The 23292-nt window shown below is 52.4% G+C and overlaps 2 protein-coding genes across 2 annotated transcripts; both read right to left on the bottom strand.

The window, feature by feature from the left end:
- Positions 1 to 1263: 1263 nt before the first annotated feature.
- On the bottom strand, positions 1264 to 17691 carry GCAT (glycine C-acetyltransferase). The gene is made up of 9 exons (XM_069082113.1): positions 17276 to 17691; positions 10718 to 10848; positions 7511 to 7612; positions 6218 to 6364; positions 5130 to 5284; positions 4228 to 4310; positions 3491 to 3662; positions 2210 to 2331; positions 1264 to 1614 (listed from the first exon to the last, which is right to left on the bottom strand). Exons 1-9 carry the CDS (start codon positions 17487 to 17489, stop codon positions 1463 to 1465), a joined length of 1278 nt encoding a protein of 425 aa, XP_068938214.1. The 5' UTR covers positions 17490 to 17691; the 3' UTR covers positions 1264 to 1462.
- A 2007-nt stretch (positions 17692 to 19698) lies between these two features.
- On the bottom strand, positions 19699 to 22339 carry H1-0 (H1.0 linker histone). The gene has a single exon (XM_069082112.1). It carries the CDS (start codon positions 21810 to 21812, stop codon positions 21234 to 21236), a length of 579 nt encoding a protein of 192 aa, XP_068938213.1. The 5' UTR covers positions 21813 to 22339; the 3' UTR covers positions 19699 to 21233.
- Positions 22340 to 23292: the final 953 nt, after the last annotated feature.

The following is a 23292-nucleotide window of genomic DNA, read 5'->3' as shown; positions in this document are numbered from 1 at the left end:
TAGATAATGTAAAATACTTTATATACCTCAGACACTATTATTACTAATAATTATAATTATTACGAATATTGGGGCCTTGGTGGGCCCCAGTAAGCTGGGGGGCTCCCAAAACTATAACAAGGGACCTCTGTGTTAGATGGAGGGGCAAATCTAACCTGACACGGTGCCAGGCCTCAGGCCACGGGGTGATGCAGGCAGGGTTTGCTCAGCCCCATGTAAGACAAAATCAACCCCCCCGCATCCACCATTCAATCAAGCAGCTGCTCCAGCCTTGGGGTGAGAGCACCCCATACAGGATGGAGAGCCATCACTTGACAGATGAGGAAACTGAGGCTCAGAGAGGCAGCCTACCTAGCCCTGCCACTAGCTGGAGTTTTCTTATCTGTAAAAAGATGAAAAACCTCTACCTTTAAGGTCAGACAGAGTAGGACCCAGGACTGGAATCCAGATTCTCTGACCTGAAACCCACTGCATGACTCTGCTTGCTTCAGCTCCTGAGGGCCAGAAGCAGCCTCCTGGAGGCTGGTTCCCAGGCCTGGGTTGGCAGTCACTGCTTCAAAGCCCACTGGCAGGCAAGCCCAGGGCTGGGAGACAGAAACCAAGGGGTGAAGCTGGGGAGGGGGAATGTTCTGATTATGTTGTCTCTCTGCCTGAGTGAGGGGAGGGATGGCCCTGGGCACCATGCCCTGCCTCTCCATGACGCAGCAAAGCACACATAGGATGGGTAGACAGGGCCACCCCACTTATTCAGGACGGCCTGGGTGCTTATGGAGGACTCAGAAGGACCACTGAGACTCCCCTCCTTTCCTTCCTAGGCCTGATTGTTTGGAACAGGGATACACCAAGGGGTTGGGGGAGGGGGGACTTTCCTCCCCCCACCCCCTTCCCTGGCACCAAACCTTGGGCTAGAGGGCTGGGAAGTCTCAGGTCTGCATCTGGGAGGGCGGGAGTGCAAGGGGGCTGCGTGCTGTCCCTAAGCATCGGTGACAGATCTAGGAGTCTTGGCCGCTCTCCAGCCTCTGCTCCCAAAATCTCAGGGCCAGGAAGGCCTCAGAAGCCATTTAGACCCATGAGAAATACTGCTTTTCCTGGATAACATTCCCAAAGGCCGGTCATCCTCCTTCTGGGTGGAAAATGTCGGTTCAGGGACAGGGAACTCACTAGCACCTGAGACAATCCACTCCATTTTTGAACAGTTCTAATTGCTAGCCGTGAGCCCAGGGGCTCAGCCCAGTGAGTATTTTTCAAGAAACACAGGAAATAGAAAATGTAAGAGGTCAGATATTCAGTTCCCAGGCACTTGGTTTAAGACACCACAGAGGGAGAGTGGGAGGGAGCTGGGCTCCGGGCTGGTTGGTGCCCCTGTTCCTCCACCCTCCAAAGGGAGGCTCAGGGGCTCTCGGGCTCCCCCGAGTCAGCCCAGTCCATCCCCTGGCTTCCCAGAAAGGCCCTGAGCAGTCCCTCATGGGATGGCCCCATGCTGCTTTCCCACCTCTACGAAAGCCCTCACACAGCGGTCAATGTCTTCCTCACTGTGAACGGCTGAGATCTGAACTCGGATCCTGGCTTTTCCTTTGGGTACCACAGGGTAGCTGAAGCCGATGACGTAGATCCCTGATGGGAACCCCTCAATGTCAAAGCTTTGAGCTGCTCTCTCTCAGTGCCCCCAGCCCCTTATCTTACAGACTAGGAGGACATTGAGGCCCAGGGAGGGAGAGACTTCCTGAAGGTGCCACAGAGGCCATGCCCTGTATAAAGACCCCTTCCGTACTTGCACAGGGCCAAGGGAAGCAAGGGGAGGCAGGACAGGTTATATTGGTTGGGGCAGAAAAGCCAGTTCTTGTTCTGAGAGGGAGGAGGGAGGAGGGAGGAGAGAGGAGGGAGGAGGGAGGAGGGAGGAGGGAGGAGGGAGGAGGGAAGAGAGAAGACAGAAGAGAGAGGAGAGAAGAGAGAGGAGGGAGGAGGGAGGAGAGAAGAGAGAAGACAGAAGAGAGAGGAGAGAGGAGAGGAGAGAAGAGAGAGGAGGGAGGAGGGAGGCCATTTGGTTTCTTTAGTATCACTCTTTTTCCTCTTTCCTCTTTGTCTTTCCTGAGACAAGAGACTGTATGGTCTTACTTATATTCTCTCTTGGGATATAATCTCTGTGGCCTTACACATGGGGTAACTGAGGCCTGGGGTTTGGGCAGAGCCAACCAGCCCCTGGAGTTACCTCTCTTCAGCATGTCCTCAGCCATGACTGATGCCAGTCGGGCGTCTCCCAGCATCACAGGACAGATGGGGTGTTCCCTGCCGGAGATGGTGAAGCCAGCAGTCTCCATCTTGCTACGAAACCTGCCAAAGGAAGGGAGGGATGGAGGGAGGGAAGCCAGATGGGCTTGGTCCCTGAGCCCAGGCCGCAGAAGCTCAGGAGGGGAAGGGCTGGGCACAGGAACACGCCTGCTGGAAATGGGTCTTTGGCTCAGGCTGCAGGAGGGACACTGAGGTAGGAAAGGACTGGGGAGGCATGCAGATGGCCCCCTTGTTGACTTTAGAGGCGGTTCACAACTGGCAGGGACGTCTGACATGTTGGAAGACAGAGAAGGATGACGACGGGCTGAATTTCATCAGATGGAAGGAAGTTAGTGAGGACTAAGATAAAAACCTAAACTCGAGCTTGAAACGCCAACACTGAATAGACAAGGTGGGGGGGAGTTGGAATCCAGCAGGGCCTGTGAAAAAGGCCTGGGGGTCTCAGTGGACTGCAAGCTCCATTCAAGTATACAGTGGACATGGCATCCCAATGACCTAATGCCATTTTGAGAGAACAGACCCCCAATGCTTTTGACCTTGGCTGAACTACCTTTGAAATGTGGGATCTGTTTTGGAGGCTACATTTTGGAAAGGACATTGACAAATGTGAGGGCATCCAGAGGAAGGTGATCAGGATAGGTGAAGGGTCTGGAGGATCCAGCCCTAGAAAGATCAATGGAAGGAGCTGGGTTTATTCAGTCTGGGGGACTTGAGTGTTTGCAGGGCTGTCGTGTGGAGGAGGTTTGGGTTGGGTCTTGTTGGCCCAGAGAATAGAACCAGAGGCAGTGGTGGGGAGGGAGACGCAGAGAAAAGAAAAGAAAAGCCAACATTTTGGAGAGCTGACCCAAAGTGGAGCAGGGGGCCTTGGGAAGCGGGGAGGAGGGGCGGGGTGTGCTCCCCTGGTCCAAGCCTCCAAACATGGGGCAATAATTCTTTGTTGGGCCTACTCCGGAGAGTTAAAGGAGAGGGTCCTGGGGCCCTTTCAGTTCAGAGCCTGAGTGTGGGGACAGAACAGAGAAATGACGGAGATGGTGAGAGACAACATGGAAGAACCATACACAGAGAACATCCCTCAAAATCACCCAGGGGACATGAGCAGGACAGGAGGGAGCCAGGAGGCTGGGAGAAGGGGCTTGGGAGCCAAATCAAGGCCAGGACTCCCTCTCCAGCCCGCCCCTCGCTTCCCCCGGGCCGGCCTCACCGTCGGGTCTTGGCAGCCATGGACTGGGCAATGGCATTGCTCTCCATGAGAAGGTCCAAGGTCTTGGACGCACACCCCACCACGGCAGGGGGAAGGCTATTAGAGAAGAGGTAGGGCCGGGCCCGCTGCCGGAGAAGAGAGATGAGATCCCGAGGCCCTGTCGTGTAGCCCCCTGGGAGAAGAAGATCAGGTTACAGGATGGCAGGCACCATCCCAAGCATTCCCCAATTCCCACTGTGTCCCCCAAGCTGGGATCACCCAAGCCAGGCCCCATGGGCCTCCCCACCCGAGAGACTTCAGAGCAAAGAAGGGACAGGGCTGGTTCTGCTTAGGCTCTGGGGGTAGAATACAACCAATACAGGTGGGACCACCAGGGAGACCTACTTCAGCTTCACAGAAGAGACCAGACTAATCATTAGAGCTGAACAAAGGGAGACTGACAGCATTTAGAAGGAGTGAGCTCCCCGTCATGGGCAGGCCTCAAGAGGATGCTGGCATCCATCATCAGGCAGGTTTCACTCAATGCACTTAAATCCTCAGTCCTGAACACAGTGGGCACTTAATAAATAAAACCCTGTGCTCTAACTGATGTTACAGAGAGAATTCTGGGTAAAACGCCCTCTGAGGTCCTTCTCAACTCTAGAGAAGGGGGAGGAGAGAAGCCCTTCTTCTGTCCTCAGAGCCAGGACTCCAGGTGGCGGCCGGGGAAGGGCAGGGGAAAGGGTGATCCAGATGACCTGAAGCCCCTCCTAATGCTTTTCCCAGGGTAGAGTTGATGATGGTGACTTGGTCCATTACTCCCACTAGTTCATCAGTGCCCCTGCAAGGGAAGGGAGTCTACTCATTACCTGCCCTGGTGTATGAGCTCTCCACCCCCCCCATATCCTGCTTCTCCTTGAGTAAGCTGGGTTTGGTGGGGACGCCAGAGAGGCCTTCTAGACACGCCCTTCACATGTCACCCTCTCCCTCCAATTCACCAGTCCTCTGTCTCCAGCCCCTCTGTCTGAGCCTGGGGTGATGGGAGGGACACATAACTACCTGAGAAGCACACACATTCCTCCTACCACTGTTACCATTACTTCTGCCACCTGGAGATCCTTCTGGCCCCTCGAGAAACCCAGACTGTGATGACAGACACACTGAAGTAGAGATTGGAGATAAATCTAGGTTCCAGCCCAGGCCTGCCACTAACAAGCTGTGAGCTCTTTGGGAAGTCAATCAACTTCTCGGAGCCCGAGTTTCCACTCAAGTCCCTTAACTTCTGGAATTCTTTGGGTGTTCCAATGATGCCTCTGCCTGGGATGAGTGAGTGCTCGGGGACAACAAACATGCCAGACTCAGACCTGAAACCAGGGGCTGGGGCTTGCCCTGAGGAAGCCAGGCCAGTTGAGGACTGAGGGGAGGGACAACTAAATCCTTTGGAGCCACAGGAAAGAGGAGGGCTAATCTAGGAAGAAAGCCTCAAACTGGAAAGTCCTTAACTCATGCCAGCCTGTCCAGGCCTGCTCTCTGCCTCAGTTTCCCCCTCAGATGGTTGGTCTAAACCAACCACCCCACTGAGACTGTGAGAAAGGGAAGGTTAGACTTTTTATGGCCTGGGTCCAGGCTGAGACTGTGGGGAAGGATCATTGCCTCTCACCGGCCCGTTGGTCCAAGGAAGCCAGTGGCATGACATTCATCTATAAAGACCACAGCTTTGTACTTCTGAGCCAGCTGACAGATCTCTCGAAGTGGGGCAATGTCACCGTCCATGGAGAAAACCCCATCTGTTGCCACCAGCCTCAGCCGATGCTTCTGCAGGGGGACAAGGGCAGGGACTGGGTTTGGGAAGCACCTGCACTTCTGCTCCCAGCTCCCCTTGTGAACCGAGGCACAAATCTTTAGGATAAGAGTTGGGGGTCATAGAGCAGACAGCCGACGTCGTGTAGATGCAGAAAAGGAGGGAGGCTGGTTAGGCAGCAAGAGCCAAGAACAGGAGAATAGGCCCATCGAGTGCTGAATCCTAATAGGTGGAAACCCATGGGAGGCTTCCAGCACACTGGGAGGGATTTTCCATGGAGGACACACAGGGGTCCATGAGCCAGGGACCCTCAGGAGGAGAGCACAGGGTGGGCTGCCACCTGCTTGGGGAGGGATTCTGGGGCCTCCATCCATGGGATCAGAGACCTAGACAGACAAAGGGAGCAGCAAATCTCCGGTATTTCAGCTACAGGGCTAAGGGATTGGGTACAGGCCCTGGTCAGGAAGTCTTATTTCTGAGAAGCTGTGTGGTAAAAACTGGGCAAAGTGTTGGATGGAAGAGTCAGAAGACATCTGGGTTCAAATCCTGGCTTGAAAACTAGCTGTCTGACCTGCCCTACCTCCTCTCCATTTTGCATTCTTTCCCTCCTTTCCTTCCTCTCTGCTCTCCTCTCTTTCTTCGCCTTTCTTCCTTCCTCCCCCCTTTCTTCTTTTTATTTCCTCCCTTCCTTCCTTTTCTCCTTCCCTCTCCCTTTTCATTCCTTTGTCCTTCTCTTTCCTTTCTTCTATCCTTTTTCCCTTTCCTTTTTTCCTTCCCTCTCCCTTGTTTTCATTCCTTCCTCTTTCCTTTCTTCCTCCCTCCCTCTGTAAATTGAGGATAACATGACATGTGCCACCTTTTCTGCTGAGGCTGTTGTTTGATAAAGGGCTTTGTGGATCTGAAGCCATAGCAGTTGAACTGAGACATGATTGCCAGCATCCAGTTACCTGGGCATCCTGTAGCTTGGCCTCCAGATCCCCCATGTCCAGGTGGCGATAGCGGTACTTGTTGGCCTTACAGAGGCGGATGCCATCGATGATGGAGGCATGGTTGAGCTCATCAGACAGCACTGCGTCCTCTGGGGTCAGCAAGGCCTGTGGGGAGCAGAGACCACCAATATCAGCTGCAGCCCACCGTGCCTGGCCCTGAGCTGCTCCAACAACTGTGGGTCATCTCAGTCTGGCTGGGGTCCTGCCCTCTGCCCACCCACCACCCTTCCAAACCCAAAAGCTTGGCCTGACAGCCTTGAGAAGGCATACATTGACCACCTTGGCTCACTGAAATTTTTTTTTTGGCTTTTTGGAGGGGGAAGGAGGGGCAATTGGGATTAAGTGACTCGCCCAAGGTCACACAGCTAGTTTTGTGTTAAGTGTCTTGTGTCTTTGTGTTTTGTGTTAAGTGCCGGATTTGAACTCAGGTCTTTCTGACTCCAGGGCTGGTGCTCTATTCACTGCACCACCTAGCCACCTCAGGCTCACTGAATCTTAGAGGAATCCTGCTTAGGTTTTTTAGTGATGTGTCCACGGTCACACACCCGCTAACTTTCAAGGCCAGGAGGGGCTCACCATGACACCAGACTGCCCCTCACATCATGTGGTTTGTGTGTTTACATCTGGACGTTTTTCTCTTTTCACTGATGTCTTTGGCTCTCTCTGCTGTCACCTGTGGGGACTCAAAGCCTCTAGTCACAGATCTTGTCCCTTATCTCCACATCTGTATGTCTAAGCGTTTTCAGTCTCATTTTTACTGATATTTTTATATCACATTTCGAAGGGAAGAGAATCAGTATTTATAAACACCCACTATGCACCAGATACGTACTGAGAGCTTTACAGACATGATCTCATCTGATCACTGCCCTAGGAGTAGGCAGCTGCTGTTATGATCCCCATTTTACAGAGGAGGAAGCTGAGGCTGACAGAGGCATACAATGACCTGCCTAGGGTCACACAGTATTGAGGGTAGGATTTGAGCCCAGGTGTTCTGACCCCGGGACCAGTGTTCTTTCCCCTTCACCAGTAGTTTTCTTCTGTAAAGCATTATCCCCTCAGTGTCCAAGATCAGTCTCTTGGCATTCTAAGATGTTCTGGGCATGTGCCCAGAATTTGACTTTGTTGAGGAATGGACCAAAGGCCTTGGGGGCCCCCAACAAGACCTGCCGAGGTTCCCAGACTCTCCTCACCTTGTGCCCTTGGTACCAGGCAGGTACCCTGGGGCCAGCCAGGCCAAAGCTCACCTACCTCAAACAGTCCGGCGTTGGCATCAAAGCAGCTTGGATAGAGGATGGCATCTTCCCTCTGGTGGAAGCAGGCAATCTTTTCCTCCAGGGCCTTGTGGATACTCTGCATGGGAGAGGCAGATAGATGCCAGATAAGGCTGGAGCTGGGAGGCACTCAGAGCAAGAGTTACCAAATCTCCTCCATAAAGCCAGAGAATGGTGGAACTAGGATGACCTTGTCAGAACACAGAATGTCAGAGGTAAGAGAGAGCTTAGAGAATGGAATGGCAGGGTTGGGAAGGAATTTAGAACACGGAATGGCAAAGCGTCAGAACAGGGGAGAACGTTAGGTCAGGGAATGTCAGAGCTCCTGATTGGTTGTGTGGGTGAGTGGGGGAAACCTTTGAACATAAAATACTAGAACTGAAGGGAACTTTGGCACCTAGAAGGTTAAAACAGAGAGGGAACTCACAGATGAAACCCTTAATTTGATTCATTCTTTCATTCATTCATTCTCTTCTTCAACAAACACTTATTAAAGGTCATTATAGTAACTATATTGATGATACAGTCATTAAATATTGCTGGGGATACAAAAATGGACATGAGTCAGACCTGTGCTAAGAGAGGATGCCATCCAACGGCATCACAACAAGCTTCCAAATAACTAAATGTGTGAGAAATTAGGACAAAAGAAAGAACCAAGAAAAGAGCTTACTCTTGTCAGATTCTTCGGACAAAGGAGAACAAGGCCCTCAGAGACAAACCATTTCTCAGGGTCACATAGCACATGTACCAGCCCCCAGGCCAGCATCTTCTCCTCCAGAAAGACCCAAGGTTGTGCTTGGCCCAAAGTGTCATTTCAGAAGCAGGAAGAAGTGGGGAGATTGGGGGGAGTGGGAGTCTGCCCTTGGCTGCTCACTAGGGTCTGTAGGAGGAGGGGCGATGGGTTTGGAGCTGATAGAAAATTGTTATATAATGATAGAAATCGTTAATACCAAATGTCACTCCCTTAAATGCTCCTCGAGATGTCAGAATTTCAGTAATGTCCTCACGTTCCTACTCGTCCACTTGATTAGGCTCAGCTGATCCCCCCCACCCAAGGACCCTGCTTATGTGGGGAAGCCCAGCTGGATCTCGGCCTCTCATGTCCTTGCCCCCTTCCCTTGGGATTCATGGCATGAAGGCCAAAGCAGCCCAGATGAGGTGACTTTCCTTGCCTGGATCACCAAGGGCCAGCTGGGCTCTCGTGACCAGACCCTGTTACCTCCTCCTCTTCTCCTAAATGTGTAAGAAGCTTTTTCACAAGTGTTGGAGTTGGGAAATCCAGTGGCTAGCCCCCAGGGAGGCAGGTTTGCTAGCCCCTTATCTCAGTTAAAGGCAGCTTTGATGTCTTTCAGCACTGGACAGAGGGCAAAGGACCTGAATTTGGTTCCTGCCTCTGGTTGATTGTTTGATCTTGATCAAGAACTGGACTGGACCAGGCAAGCTCTCTTATTTCTTCCAGGTTAAAAAATCTAGGCTCTTGGACCCTCAAGGCCAGCCCTAGAGGTAAGGAAGGGAGGTCAATCTATTGATGCAGACATAAATTAAAATTTTTTTTTTTACAATGGTGGGGGTCAGTTAAGTGCTCAGCTTAGTGCCAAAGCAAGTTGCAGTTGCTTAATAAATGCTTCCCACCCTTCCCCTTCTCCAAAGAATGGCAGTTTCTATTTCTAGAGCCCTTCCCCCAAAACAGTTCTGTGAAACAGGTCACACCCATACTCTTATTCGATCTATAGATAAGGGAGTGGAGCCCCAGGCTGGGAGATGAAAGGGATTTGTCTCAGATATCTACTCATCCCAAATTTTACTCCAGGCTCCTCTCAGAGGTCGTCTAGTCCAACATCCTTATTTTACAGTTGGGGAAACTGAGGCCCGGAGAGAGGAACCATGGCATTGGATTCTTGGATTACAGCTCTCGAGTTGGAAGGCCCCTCAGAGACCACCTATCACTCATGTCACAGATGGGGAAAACTTCGTCTAAAGTCACATGGGACGTAGGCCACAAAATCAGGATTTGAACCCAGCTTCCGGGACTCCCAATCCTGCACTCCATTCATGTGACGGCGATGCCCCTTTTCCATCTTCTGGGTAAGTCTAACCTTGGGTCTGGGAATCTGGTTTTTTAAACTATTATAATGGGTTTCCTTTGCATGCATTTACATGGATGATTTGAGAAGCCCCTGGCACACAGGCTTCCCTAGAATGAAGACCAAAGGGGACCCTGACCCAGAGGCAAGGCTGAGAGTCCCCTGGCCTGTGCCTTTTAATTATGTAACTGGGAGGGCAGAAGAGCCCTCCCAAATCTGCTCACCTCAATTGTTCCAGGCCCGTGGGGCTGTGGCAAGAGCCCTGACAGGTGAGGCCGGACACCTGGGTCTTTGTCTAAAAACAGCCTGTATTTAAAGTGATCGATCATTGTACCCTCCGCCTCAATTTTCCTCATCCATAAGAGAAGGGAAGGAGCATTTGCTGGGGGCACTTTACAAATATCATCTCACTTGGACAGTAACCCTTTAAAGGAGGTACAGCTATGACCCCCATTTTACAGATGGGGAAACTGAGGCAAGCAGCAGTTAAGTGACTTGTCCAGGGTCATACTACCCAGGGAAACTGGCCACCCCCTCACTTTTGTTTCACATAACCTCTCTCTTCCTTCAAGGGCCAGCTTTTTTTTTTTTTTTGCATGGTCCCCCTAATGCTGGTGCCCTACCTTCCAAGCTGCCTTGCCTTGAACTTATTTGAATTAATTTTTGCATCTAGGGGCTGCATTATTGGAGCTTAAGCTGCTTGCCAGGACGGATTGTTTGTCCTTATATCTCTAGCATTTAGCACAGCACATAGTAGGTGCTTAATAAAATTAGCTGTTTGATTTCTCATCTATCTGTTATTACCAGCCCGGTAAGGCAAGTAGGGGGCATGGAGGCAGCTTATCCCCATTTTACAGATGAGGAAGTGGTCTGAGAGGTAAAGTGATTTGTCAGAGGTCTTATTGCCAATCAGCAGCTGAGGTGGGACTGGAAGCCAGGTGTTCAGTCTCTCAGGCCCTGGCCTGCTGCCCTACTCCAAAATGGAGTTTCTCAGAGCCATGTGTGACATGGCTAGGCAGGTCATTGGGCTGGGGGTGGCAGCAGCTGGGGCCACAGCTTGGCTGCCTCTCCCTGGGGCAGGGGGGTCTCCCTCTTACCTGTGTCCCACAGATGAAGCGCACAGAGCTGAGGCCGGCTCCAAACTGCCCCAGGGCCTCCAGGCCAGCTTGAATCACTTCTGGGTGGCTGGAAAGACCCAGGTAGTTATTGGCACAGAAATTAAGGATCCCTGTGGTAAAGAGAGGAGAGAATCATAGGGTTTATATTTGGGAGGTCCTCAGAAGTCATTCAGAACAACTTTCTTATTTTACAGATGAAGAAACTGAGGCCTACTTGGGGGAAGCGACTTTCCCAAGGTCTTATCGGTACCAAGTATGAGAGCTGGATTCATCCTCAGATCTCCTGACCCTAACTGACCAGGGCAATAGGGTATACAATGACATATAACTATATACCCAGAAGACATCCGCATAGCATAGTGGCAGAGCACTAGACTTAGAATCTAGGAGGCCTGAGTCCAAATGTGATCTCAGTCACCTACTAGCTATGAGTCCCTGGGCAAGTCATTAAACTCTCTAAGCCTCAGTTACCTATCTGTAAAATGGGAATAATGATAGCATCCACTTTGGAGGTTTATAATGAGATTCAAAGGAGTTTAAAAATATAAAATGCTTGGCAAACTCAAAAGCTCTGTATGACAGTGCTATTATTGGGTAATGTCCAGAGAATCCTAACCTCTCAGGAAGCAAACAGCTTTTACTGAACATACAAACCCTCCTCAGGGTGTGCAGGGAAGTCAGAGGCCCTTCGGCTTAGGCCTCAGCTTCCTAGCTCCTCTGATGTCATGGTTAGTGTGTGTGTGTGTGTGTGTGTGTGTGTGTGTGTGTGTGTGTGTATAAGAAAGAGGGGAGGGACAGAGAGAGAAAAAAGAGAGTGAAATAGATGGACAGAGACAGAAAGAGAAAGGGAGAGGAAGATGGAGGAGGGACAGAAGGAGAAAGAGAGGGAGAGGGGGACAGAAAGAAAGAAATAGTGAGAGGAGAGAAGGGGGAGAGAGAGACAGAAATGGAGGGATGGGGAGTGAAGTGGCAACCACACTGGAATACCCAGGATGGCTGCTAGCACAGGTTCCTAGATCTGCTTTACTAGGAAAGATAGCTGCTCAAGGGGTTAACAGTTTTTTAAAAATTACATTCACTAGTTCAGGGTAAAAGTCAGCATGCTGAACTTGCAATAAATAAAATAAGTAAAAATAAATTTAAAAAACAAATAAATAAAACTTACAAGAGAAAATACAAGCAGAGAAATAAAAAACAACATACAGGGCTTCTAACTGAAAAATTAGCACAGATCAACAGCTAGATGCAACTGTCTGAGCAAGCCAATACAGACATAGTTACCAGAGAAAGAACATCTGGGGGGGGGAGGGGCTCCTAGAGTCTTATCTGGTCAGATCACAAGAACATTCTGTCAGTGAATGAGCCCCAAAGCAAAATGCTACCTCAGGGTATATATACAGCCAGAGGGCATTACAACCCTCCTGACTCAGTGCCTAACTGGAAATTAACAAAAGATGTGAAAGCCTTCCTACAAGCTAGCCTCCCCTAAGTAAGCTTCCCTTAATGGGGGAGAGGAAAGGAGAGGAGAGAAGAGGAGAGGAGAGGGGGAGAGGACAGAGGACTGACAGAAGCAGCCAGTAGGGGATTAAGAAGAGAAGAGCAGCCAAAATCACCAGCAGTTTCTGAGGCCCCAGGTCCAGGAGTGGGACCTCGAAGGGGGTGCAGATAACTCACCCTAGGTTGGGCATGGAGTCACACCTCACTCATTAGGGCTGCTGCTGGTCAAGTGTCCTGGCTCACTTCTCTTTGCTTATTTCTTGCTAACCAAGTCTAGGAAATGGTATCCAACTAAAACAAAAACAGGGGCTGCTAAGCCAGATGGAAGGATCCCTGCAGGCAGCGTCTGATTCAGAAAAACCCACTTTTATATGATCTCTGTTTCAATGTATTTTTATCTGTCTTGTTCAATATTCCCTAATTACATTTTAATGTGCTTCAGGAGGCCCAAGGATGACTGGTGTTTGATATCTCCACTCTTGATTTTTTTTCAATGACCAACACTTCACCCTGTTGAAGTTTAGGGATGCTGGGACCCCAAAATAGTGACAGGCAGGTCCCCCCCGAATGAATTTGACCCAAGCCTTCTTTCAGCCAAAGACAAGGTTTATTAGAATACCATACAAGGTGAGCGTGATTCTAAAAATTTGCCATACTGGCATACTGGCAGACTTTTTTTTTCTTTCCTTTTTTGGAGAGCAATTGGGCATAAGTGACTTGCCCAAAGTCAGATGGCTAGTTTTTGTGTTAAGTGACTGAGGCCAGGTTAAGTGACTTGCCCAAAGTCACATGGCTAGTTTTTGTGTTAAGTGTCTGAGGTCAGGTTTGAACTCAGGTCCTCCTGACTCCAGGGCCTGTGCTCTATTCACTGCACCACCTAGTGACCCCACATCCTGAAGACTCTTAAAGGTATCTGATCATTATTGTGGAGGCAGAATGGATCTTTTATACAAAAGATTGTGGGAACAGAGAATCGGTCTAGATAGAATTAAGGCAGTGGCAGTCTAGGCTGGGGCAGCTAATTAACTGGAAAGGGCTGATTGTCCCAGGTGAACAACAGGGTCCTGAGCCACTGTGAAAGTCCAGGGACTTTTTAGGGTCCAGATCCCATCCCTATCACCCCTACCCCCCAAATCTACACATGAGAAGGAACTAGTTATGAGGTTCAGGGTGCACCCCAAACTGTTGGGGTACAAAGTTGTCCCCCCAAACTTAAATTAGGCTGTGTCCAAATCAAGTAAAGGCATTTATTGGGGGTAATGCATAACAACACACCAAGCAGGCTTCCCTACCTCTTAATAAGGGAGATGCAGTTCAAGGGTGACCCCAGTTTAAGACAGGTCCCCCAAGGAAGAAGGGGATGCCCCCAAGAAAGGGGGGAATCCCCCCCTAACCAGGAGAGGCTAGGGGTTCTTAAGAGTAAAAACCTGCTGTGGGCAGGGAGATGAGCTGACTGGAGACATGTAGGCAAAGGGGCTGGGAGATAGGTAATCAGGGACAGTAATTCAGAGATTCGGGCATTATCTATTCCATTGTTCACCCCAAGGGGGCTGGTCAGTTTTGGTATTTCTTTGACCAGACTATTTGAATCTCATTGTCTCTTAAAGTGGCAGGAGAGATAATGGGAATCTCTCTATCTTCCAGCTCAAGAAGTAGATGCCCAAATTCTTTTGGGAAATAGAGCAAGGATCTTGTATTTCTCCTTAGTAGTCTATTCTTTGAGTTTACAGATAGGGAACCTCAGACTCATGAGGCAGAAATGACTCTTCCAAGGTTACACAGGAACCAGGGTAGTGTCAATACAAAATTCCTAAATGTCCTGCTTCTTCCTTCTTCTCTCCCTTTCTTCAGATTCTCTGCATCCTTCAAGGCCCAGTTCAAAAGCTGCCTCTTCCAAGAAGCCTTCCTTAAGGACTCCAGCCCACACCATTTCTACCCCAAAAGAGCAGACATCTGATACTTAGGCATACCTGAAGGGTTTTTATGGGGGGCATTGCTTAATTGTTTGTGTACTTTGTGCTGGGCAGTGTAAAGACAGGCTTCGGACACACACACACACTCTCTCATTAGGCACTACTTGTAAGCCGAAGTATATAATACCAGTCCAGCCTTCAGGAGGCCTTGATCTGCACTGGGGAATAGAGGGGATTCCGGTGGGTGGCTAAGACATTGGGTTCTTGAGAGCTTATGATTCCATGTTGGGGCTCTCGAAGCACTGGCTTTGGAGTTAGGAGCCCTGTGGGAATCTCAGCAGTTCACTTGCTCCCTATGTGATGAGGGGCCATTTTGCACAACAGGGATAAAACCCAAGCCAATTCTGATAAGGGAGGGCTCCTGAGTCCCCAGGGAACTTGCTTGCATCTCTCTGTGGGCTGTATCAGCTTTTACCAGCCAGCAGACTAGACTGTTTCCCTAAGGGTTACTGAATATATTTTTCTTTAAAAATTTCTCTGTCTTAGCCCTGAGGTTTTGAGGGGTCCATTGCCCCAGCCTGGGAAGGCAGGAACAACTATAATAGAAGAAAGCTGTGATAAATGCCCTAAATCATGTCAATGGAAATGGAAGAGAAATCATGGGAAGGAGAGAGGAAAGGTTTCCTGAAAGCGGCATTTCAGGTAAAGGAGGGCAGGATTTCAAATGGTTGCCCTGGGAAGACAGACAGACCAAGGCAAAGGGAACAGAACAGATGTTGTGCGCCAAGATAAAAGTGAAACTGGGGAGGCTTGATTTAAACTACAGTCACAGGTTAACTCCTACATTCCCAGGACATCAACCGACACTCTGGGGAGCAAGGGGAGTTGAGATGCAGGCCTGGGGTAGTTTTGGTTAACTTTGCCCTTCAGGTGATGGATCTGGGGCCCAGGGCAAGAGGAATAGAAAAGTGGTTTTCTTAATACTGAACCCAAAAGTGGGGAAATGGAGGGTCTCAAAGGAATCTCCTGCCTGACTGCTTTAACTTCCTTGCAGAGGCATGAGCTTTTTCTGGAATGCTTTAGTCTATCCTTGGAGGCGATTTTACCTGGGTCCATAGCAATGTGTTTTGCTTTTTTAGACCTCTGAATGTCCCAAAGAATCAGAAATAGGTCAGCAAACCAAGGTGGGAAGGTAGGAAAGAATGGGACTGAACTAGGAGCTCAGAACTGGCCAATAGGTTTACAAAGTTTAGGAGTGGAAGGGATGTTAAGAGAGCTGGCCCAACCCAATCCAGTTTGCTTGTAAACAGGGTATTAGAAAAGGCTAGTAGGAAACTGCAGGACCACAGAATCTCAGAGATGGATGTCCAATCTCTCATTTTACAGATGAAGATCCAGAAACCTAGAGAAAGCAGGAAACTTGTACCTTGTCAGACAGGGGGAAAGCAATGGAAGAGCTAAGCCCAAATTCTCTGAGCCCCAAATCAATGCTCTACCTACATACCTCTCAGAAAGAATCTCCTTGCCTTCCTACCACCCTGTGCCAGCCCTTTACCCAAGACACATAGCTCAGAGGCTGAGCTCCATCTGTCCACTAGATTCCATTCACTGGTCAGGGAGTAAGGAACCTCAAAGGAAGAAAGAGAAGGCAGCAGTTTCTGAGGCCTCTGGCTGCTTAGATGAAGGCTGGGAGCTGTTCTAGGATAAAGACCTCATACTTTAGAGACCTACTCCAAAGTGAAATCCATTCTCTATAGCTGTTGTGAAACCAGAAAGTACTGTGGGTTTCCATGAGGTCATTTCTTTCCAGTCTTGATCCCACCTTTCTAGGCTGGACCCACAGAAGCCACAGCCGGCTTTTGAGAGTTTAGTTCAAGCACTGTGCCAGGTTTTGTGATTTGTTACAAACTCATCATCCATTTTTCCTTCTGGCTGGGTGATTTGTAGAATGCTCTTACATTACTTCTATTTCTCTCTATCAATCCTCACTCCTTCTCTGGTCGGTGAAATGAAAGTATGTTCTCAATGTACTAGGTGACATTAATGTTCCTTAACAATTGAACCTTTCTGTAGCCAGGTCCTATCATGAAGTACCTCTCAGTAAGTCTCAGCCCCTTTCTGACACAGTGCATACTTAGATCTCCCTATCACTTCCATATTTCAGAACCCTCCCATTCTTTTATCTGACCAAGAGCCTTTTTCATTCCAACATTCCCTCTCTCTCTGCCCTATGGTCTCGAATTTCCATATTTTATTATTCTTTCTGTGTGTAAGAAGTGAGACCATGCATTCATTCTATTCCTCCCCCTTGAATTTGCTACATAATCCTGGGAATTTCCAATCTTCTACACTGATAACTTTCTATGTTTCACCTGCTACACTCTATAATATTTGGCTTTGTGAGTAGATGGTGGAGTGAGATAATAGACGGCTGAGGCAGCAGGAGGTGGGAAGGCTTTGTGAGGAGGAAAGTGGTATAATCAGGACTGAGAATGGTGAAGCTGACCTGTGTGAGCTATTCGGAGGGAAAGCCAGGAGGCAGGAAGGAGGCATTGCAATGAAGAAGGCTTCTCTCACGAGATCCCCGTCTGCCCCTCACCCCCACCTCCTTCTTCCAGCCAGGCTTCACAAATTCAGACCTGGCCCACAAGGGTGTTCCTGCACCTGGCCCCTGCAGCAGCTGCCTCCTAGCCTTCAGCGGGGGACAGGCTGTCCACCCCGCCCGTGAAATCAGGTTAAATGAACAGGAGTGGCCTCCCTGGGGGAAAGTGGTCACAAAGAAGCAGCCGGGGGGGGGGGGGGGGGGGGGGGGAAAAAGGGGGGTGGGGGGGGGGGGGGGAAGGGGGGCAGAGAGGCGGTGGCGGTGCGTGGATGGGACGTGCACATGAGTCTCTTTCCGCCCCTACGTCTCAGGTACTTCCAGGAGTCTAGCTCAACTGCCAGAAGTATCCTTGGGGGGAAAGAGGATAGTAATGGGGGCCATCCTCAAAGGATCCTGTTCTGGGACTTTGCCCTAAGCCTGAAAACCGTGCAAATTTTCTGGCTGGCGAGTACCGAAGTGTTCACCAGCAGGAGCATCCCTCCCAACCTCCCTCACCCTCTCCGCCCAGGTCAGAGCTGGCCTTACCTCCCGGGCTGCCCTCCACGCTTATGTGGGGCCCCTGCTTGGAAGTGATGATTCTCTCGCTCTTCCACGTGCCCGCCCCCCGTATCGCGTCCAGCTGGCTCTCCAGGATGCCCGTGAGCTGAGCTAGGGCCGACTTCGCCCGGCCGCCTCCCCCTCCCAGAGCCACGGGGCGGGCCCGGGCTAGGGACCAGCTCAGCAGAGTGCCGCACCACATCGTAGTCAGTTACACCTGAAATGGACAGAGGCCGGAGCGAGCTCACTCCGAGCGGGAAGGAAGGGGTGGGGGGTGCGCTCACCGAAGCTGCATCTAAAGGCTCCTGTGTCGGGAGGCAAGGGGCCCCGAGGAGCCAATGGGGAAGCCGAGAGCCAAGCTGGGCGGACTGCAAGCAGGGTTCATTTAAAGGGGCGGAGGAGGGCGATGGGGATGGGCTCTCGGAGTCCAACCCAACCCGTTCTCTTTCCCCGCCCTCCCCATCTACGTCCCCTCTGTTCCATTACCCCGGCACTGCCACCTTTGCCAACGTCGCCACCAGCTGAAAATCTTCCCATCCTTTAAGGCCCATTCTAGAGATGAGTAGCCTGTAACTTGCCCAGTCCGCGCAGGTAGCAACAGGAAGCATTTATGGAGAACCTACTCAGTGCCAATCGGCCAATCACAGATCATTTATTGAGAGACTGAGAAGGGAGCCTGGTTTTCGGAGCCAGGGAGACCTGGGTTCAAATCTCACCTCTGATATTTACTGGCGTGACTCTAGGCAAATCACTTAACCACTCAGTGTCCCAAGCCAACTCTCCAAGGATACTAGTCGTTCAGAAGGTGCTTTGATAAAGGGAGTTACTTTGCCTAGGGAGTCCCGTAAAACAATGAAATCATGACTCCAGGCCCTATTCCTACCCCTTAGTGAAGAGGTTGGGGGCTATGCGCGGAAGAGAGAGAGACCTTTCCGTCGTGGAGCTTGGGGGAGTGGGGGTGGGTCGCAGAGATTCAAGGAAGTAGCAAAGACTAGAAACTGGCCCTCAGACATCAATCAACTGTCAATAAAAATGTATTAAGAACCTGCTGAGTTGCCAGCGCCGCTGTAAGCGCTTGGGACACAAAGAAAGAAAATAGTCTGCCCTCAAGGAGACCACAGTCTAACTGCCCTCAAGGAGACACAGTCCAATATCTCTCGACTTACCGGCCTCAGACACCAACCAACTTTAGTGCCCTAGGCAAGCCACTTAACCTCCATTGGCCTCAGTTTCCTCATTTGTAAAATTACAATAATAGCACCTACTTCCCACGGTTGTCGTGAGGGTCAAAGGAGGTATGTGGAGTGCTCGGCTCACAGAGAGCGCCGCAAGAACGTTAGCTATTGTTTAGTGAATGGAGAAGGGGGCAGGACAGATCAAGCTGGCTGCAGGCGTGGTGGTGGTGTCTGCGTATATGTCTTTGTGTGTCCGCGTGCGCGCAGTCGGCCAACAGGGGACACTAAGGACTCCCCAGGCTGGAGCTAGAGGGCGAAGACAAAAGTGACGGAGCTGGAGTCAGATGTAGGAGCTATCACCATATGCCTCAGTGGGCTGGGTTCCTCACCTGCATGGTGCAAGGGTTGGTCTAGCCTACAGACTCTAGACTCTAGATGGTCTCTTAGGGTACAGAACTATTCTAAAATTTAGCAGAGGGAATAATTGGGGGCAGGCTTGCTCAAGAAGGTGGGATTCACGCTGGACCTTGGAGGATGGGAAGGGCCTCAGCGGAAGGGGGTGGTGCTGGATCCTGGGGGGCGGGGCATTTGTGTTCACCTCCCAACCCAGCACATTGTGCCCACTCTAACACCCACTGGGGCCGAAGGGTCCTCACCCCTTGCACCACCCCCACCCTAGCCCCGGAAGGGAGGTGGACCCTCGGAAAGAGGAATCGGGAGTGGGGGCTTTCTGCTGGAGCGACTAGGGAAGCCCCAGTGGAGCACACCCGCGGCCAAGGGTAGTGCCCCTGGCCCAAGTCACGTTTGGCTCCTCCCAACCTTGGGATGGTAGTGGGAATGGGCAAGCACCGAGGGCCCCTGCTCCCGCATCGGGCGATGCGCCCTTTATTTACAAGACCCCGCGTGCTGGCACTTCCCCCGCCCCCAGCCCCAGACCTCATTCCTATTCCCCTTTACTTACCGGATGCTCAGCCCCTCCCCATCCTGGCCACGCAGCCCCTGCCTGCCAAGCTTCCACACCATGCCATTCCGCTTCCCCACCCTCTTCTCCTTCCCAGACCTTTTGGGGCCTAAGATGTGGAAAACCTCAGATCTTTTCCCATCCCAGATAAGTGACGTTCTCTCCCAGGTTCCCCCCGTTTTCCTCCCCCCTCCCAAATTTCCCAAAGCTACCGCGGATGGCGGCGGGGGTGGGAGGAAAAGAAAAGGCCTCAGACAGCTGCATAAAGGCATTAGTTTGGGGGTTGGTGGCGGTTTTTTTTTGGTCCTTTTTCAATTTTATTTCAAACTCTAAAATGACAAAGACAGCAATAATCACACTCAAAACAAAATACAATGCAAATAAAAGCTGGGCGCAGGCATTGATCCTGCCAGGTTTTCCTCGGCTACGTAGAAACAAACATACATACTAATTGCCCCACAGCAGGGACAGCACCAAGCTAACTTAAGCAACGCCTAGGTACAGATCCGGCTCTGTAAAAACTACGTGAGCAAATTCAAAATTGACTGCATGATGTCTTTCTCCGCTCCTTCCCCCCCCTCCCCACCCGCTTCCTCCCAGCTCCCCACCCCTAGTCTACGACTACAACTACCCATAAAAAAAAAAGGGTCCTAACAGGTTGGACTTTTTCTATGGCAGACACGTGGCTCATTAGACAAAAGCTGGGGTTCAAAGGCGACCCCAGAGGAGAGCTAGGCCGTGGGCACGAGTTAGAGGGAGAGCCCAGCTGAGCCCACTCTTGCCGAAAAATCGCCCTTCTGCGCTATTCAGCAAAGTCAGGGCTCAGGGCCGGCCCCTAACCCCACTCTCCTGGGCCCACCAGCCTACTCTTTAGAGCAAGGGAAAAAGAAAAAGGCAAGAAAATGTTAAAAAAAAAAATCACCCAACCCTTAGGAAAATAAACAAAGCTCTCAACAATGATGCAGACACACACAAGCGCAAATCTTAACAGGGTAAAATCAGGCACTTTTGTCAGACTCTTTCCCCTTTGCCTCTTTCAGACAAAGTTCCCACCCCAGCCTAAGACCCTCCCTCCCAGAAGTTAGGAGACAACACACCCTTTCCCATCCACAAAGGAACGCTCTCCCCCAAAAGATGGCTAATAGTTGCAGCCTCTTTCTCTCTCTGCTGTTCCTTGGAGCTGCTTTCTTGCTCCGATTGGGTAACTCAGTGACGAGGAACCATCGAAACCCCAATGGCGAGCTCGGGGAATCTTTCAGGTTGCCTCCACATCCAGCCGTGCGCTTGGAAGGTACTCTAATCTAGGAGGAGTGTTCTTTTCTGCCATAAGCCTCCTCCTTGTCCCTGCAAGCTTTGTCCCCCCCAGAGGGGCCCCTGACCCTGCCTTTTGGAGACCTGTCCAATGGCTGCGACTAGAAAACACACAAGTTAGGTCCCTTTCTTCTGGGTGGGATGAGCAGTCTCCTTCCCTCTGCCGCCCCCCCCCCCCCATTCCCCACACCCCGCAAAAAGTACTTTATACAAAATACCCTCCCCCCAACTTAAAATCCATTACATCGGAAAGATCTTAAAAAACAAGTTAACAAAACCAAAATTAAGGACAGTCTCATTATGGAGATTGGCTGTTGGGACTGTTCTTGGTTGATTGGTTAAGAATATATGAATTATTCAACAATTTCCGAGGAATAAAAGTTCTGTCTCTTATAAAGTTGCAATAGAAAGGGGATCAAGGTTAAGGGCTAGGGCTAGGCGGGGAAAGAGGAAAACTATTCACAGGAAGCGCCAGAAAGTGCCCAGAAGGACTCGGGGTTCACTTCTTCTTGGCCGACTTCTTGGCACTGGACTTGGCTTTGGGCTTCGACGGCTTGGCTTTCTTGGGCTTTGATGCCTTCACCGGCTTCGCTTTGACAGTTTTGGGCTTTTTGGCTTTCTTCGGCGTGGCCGCAGCTTTCTTCTTCACTTTCTTGGCCGCGGCTTTCGGCTTCTTGGCTGGAGCCTTGGCGGTGGCGGCCTTCTTGGGCTTGGACGCCCTCCTGGGGGTCGCCGCCGCCTTCTTCACGTCCTTCTTAGCCTTCTTGACCGTCGGTTTCTTGGGCTCGTCGCCCTTGGCTAAACGGAAGGAGCCCGAGGCACCCACCCCTTTGGTCTGCTTGAGGACCCCATTGGTGACCAGCCTTTTGATGGACAACTTGATCTGCGAGTCCGCATTCTCTCCCACTTTGTAGTGGTTCTTAATGTACTTCTGGATGGACTGGCGGGAGGAACCGGCCCGGTTCTTCTCCGCCTGGATGGCCGCCACGATCATGTCCGAGTACTTGGGGTGCTCGGTGGACTTCTTGGAGGCCTTCGCCTTCTTGGGCTTGGAAGTCGGGGCCGAGTTCTCCGTCATGCTGACGGCTTGCTTGCCTCTCCTAGTGTCCCTGGTCAGTCACCCTTGGGGAGACAAGTCCTCCCCTGGATGGAGAAACAAGCCCCGCTGGGGGAGCCCAGTGGGGAGGCGACTGGGAGGGGGCGCCAGGCGTGGCCCCAAGGCGCTGGCTCTGCCGCCTCTTTTTGGGGGGCTCAGCTCCCGCACAGGGCTGGGATGTCTGCAAAAAGGCCGCCCCCGGGCAGGCCTTGGAGCCCTCCGCCTCCCTCTGCCTTCCGAAGGGAAGCGGGGGTACCCGATCCGAGGGTCTCAGGCGTGCCCCCGCGCTGCAGCTGCTTCCCCGGAGGACTCGGGGTCCGGGGGCGGCGGGGGGCGGCCTGGGCCCGGCCCCCCTGGCAGCGTGCGGCGGCGGGCCGGGGTGGTCGGGGTGGCTGGGGCTGCTCCGGCCGGCTCGGCCTCCGCTGCGCCTGGCTCGGGCTCGGGTGGCCGCTGTCGCTGGCTCCGCTCGCTCTGCTGCGCTCAGCCGCTCCCCAGCTCGGCGTCTGGCTCTCTCAGGCGGCCGCCGGCGCATCCGGGTATTTAGCGGCAGCGGGCGGACCGCGGTGAGGACTGGGCTGCTGGCTGCCTGCTCCGGGCCGGGAATGGCGCCGCGCCGCCGCCATCTGTGTTTCTTCCGCTGCCCAAACCGGCCGTTTCCCCGCGGCCCCGGGCACCCCGGGCCACGCCTGCGGCCCACGCCGCTGCCCGGCTCCTGGGGCTCCCCGGTGGCGCTGGCCCGGGCCCCCGGCGCCGCTCCCCGCGCCCGCGGGCCGCCTCAAACGGCGCCGGGTGCAGCCGCGCCGCCGCCACATTTCTCTTTTGCGGGGCCCGGGGTCGGCGGCGCGGGGGCGCGGGGGCGCGGGGCCGCCCCCGACGCCTAGGGCCAGGCCTGGGCCAGCGGCGGGGCCCGGTCCCCGCGCGCCGCGGGCCCCCTGCGCGCGCCCGCGCGCCCGGGAAGTGACCCCAACTAACACACGGAGCCCCGCGCCCGGCGGCGCCCGGCGTGGCCCGGCGGGCCGGGGGCGGGGGAGGGGGCTCCGCCCGGGGCGGGGGCGGGGGGCCAGAGACCCTCCGTGACGGCGGGCCCGGGGACCCCCGCGAGCTTCCTTGCCCGGGCTCGAGGGGGCTGCGGGGCTTCCCCCTTCCCCCCCGTGTCCAGCCACAGACAGCTCCATGCTTCCCCCCCTGCTCTGGAAAGCTCCCCCAGAGCTCTGGGTGGGCGGCGGGGAGACCCTCACCCGGAAACCTACGTGTCTGCCTTCTTCGGGCCCCCTCTAACCTCCCAAGTTCAGGGTCCAGGGGGCTCTCGGTCTGGCCCCTTTCCCCCACACCCAGCCACCACCAGTCCCAAGTTTGTTCCTTAGTTCTAGATAGGGCCCCTTGATGGCTGCCTAAGGGGATCCCCTCCCTCTCGGACCCCTAGGTCTCATCCCCTTGGAGGCCCCGGGGACTCTTCTCCCCA

Source organism: Petaurus breviceps, unplaced genomic scaffold (assembly GCF_028583685.1).
Source record: "Petaurus breviceps papuanus isolate PSGF00001 unplaced genomic scaffold, PetGlider_PUasm1.0 156, whole genome shotgun sequence".
NCBI classification, from domain to species: domain Eukaryota; kingdom Metazoa; phylum Chordata; class Mammalia; order Diprotodontia; family Petauridae; genus Petaurus; species Petaurus breviceps.
The sequence above is the reverse complement of the archived record's forward strand: the minus strand, read 5'-3'. Positions and strand labels throughout refer to the sequence as shown.

Excerpts from the sequence above, each read along its gene's own strand:
- GCAT (XM_069082113.1), bottom strand. The coding sequence starts at position 17,489 with ATGTGGTGCGGCACTCTGCTGAGCTGGTCCCTAGCCCGGGCCCGCCCC. Across the intron at positions 10,849-17,275 it reads CGTGGAGGGCAGCCCGGGAG|GGATCCTTAATTTCTGTGCC; the intron begins GTAAGGCCAGCT and ends TCTTTACCACAG. Across the intron at positions 5,285-6,217 it reads CCAAGCTACAGGATGCCCAG|AAGCATCGGCTGAGGCTGGT; the intron begins GTAACTGGATGC and ends GTCCCCCTGCAG.
- H1-0 (XM_069082112.1), bottom strand. The coding sequence starts at position 21,812 with ATGACGGAGAACTCGGCCCCGACTTCCAAGCCCAAGAAGGCGAAGGCC.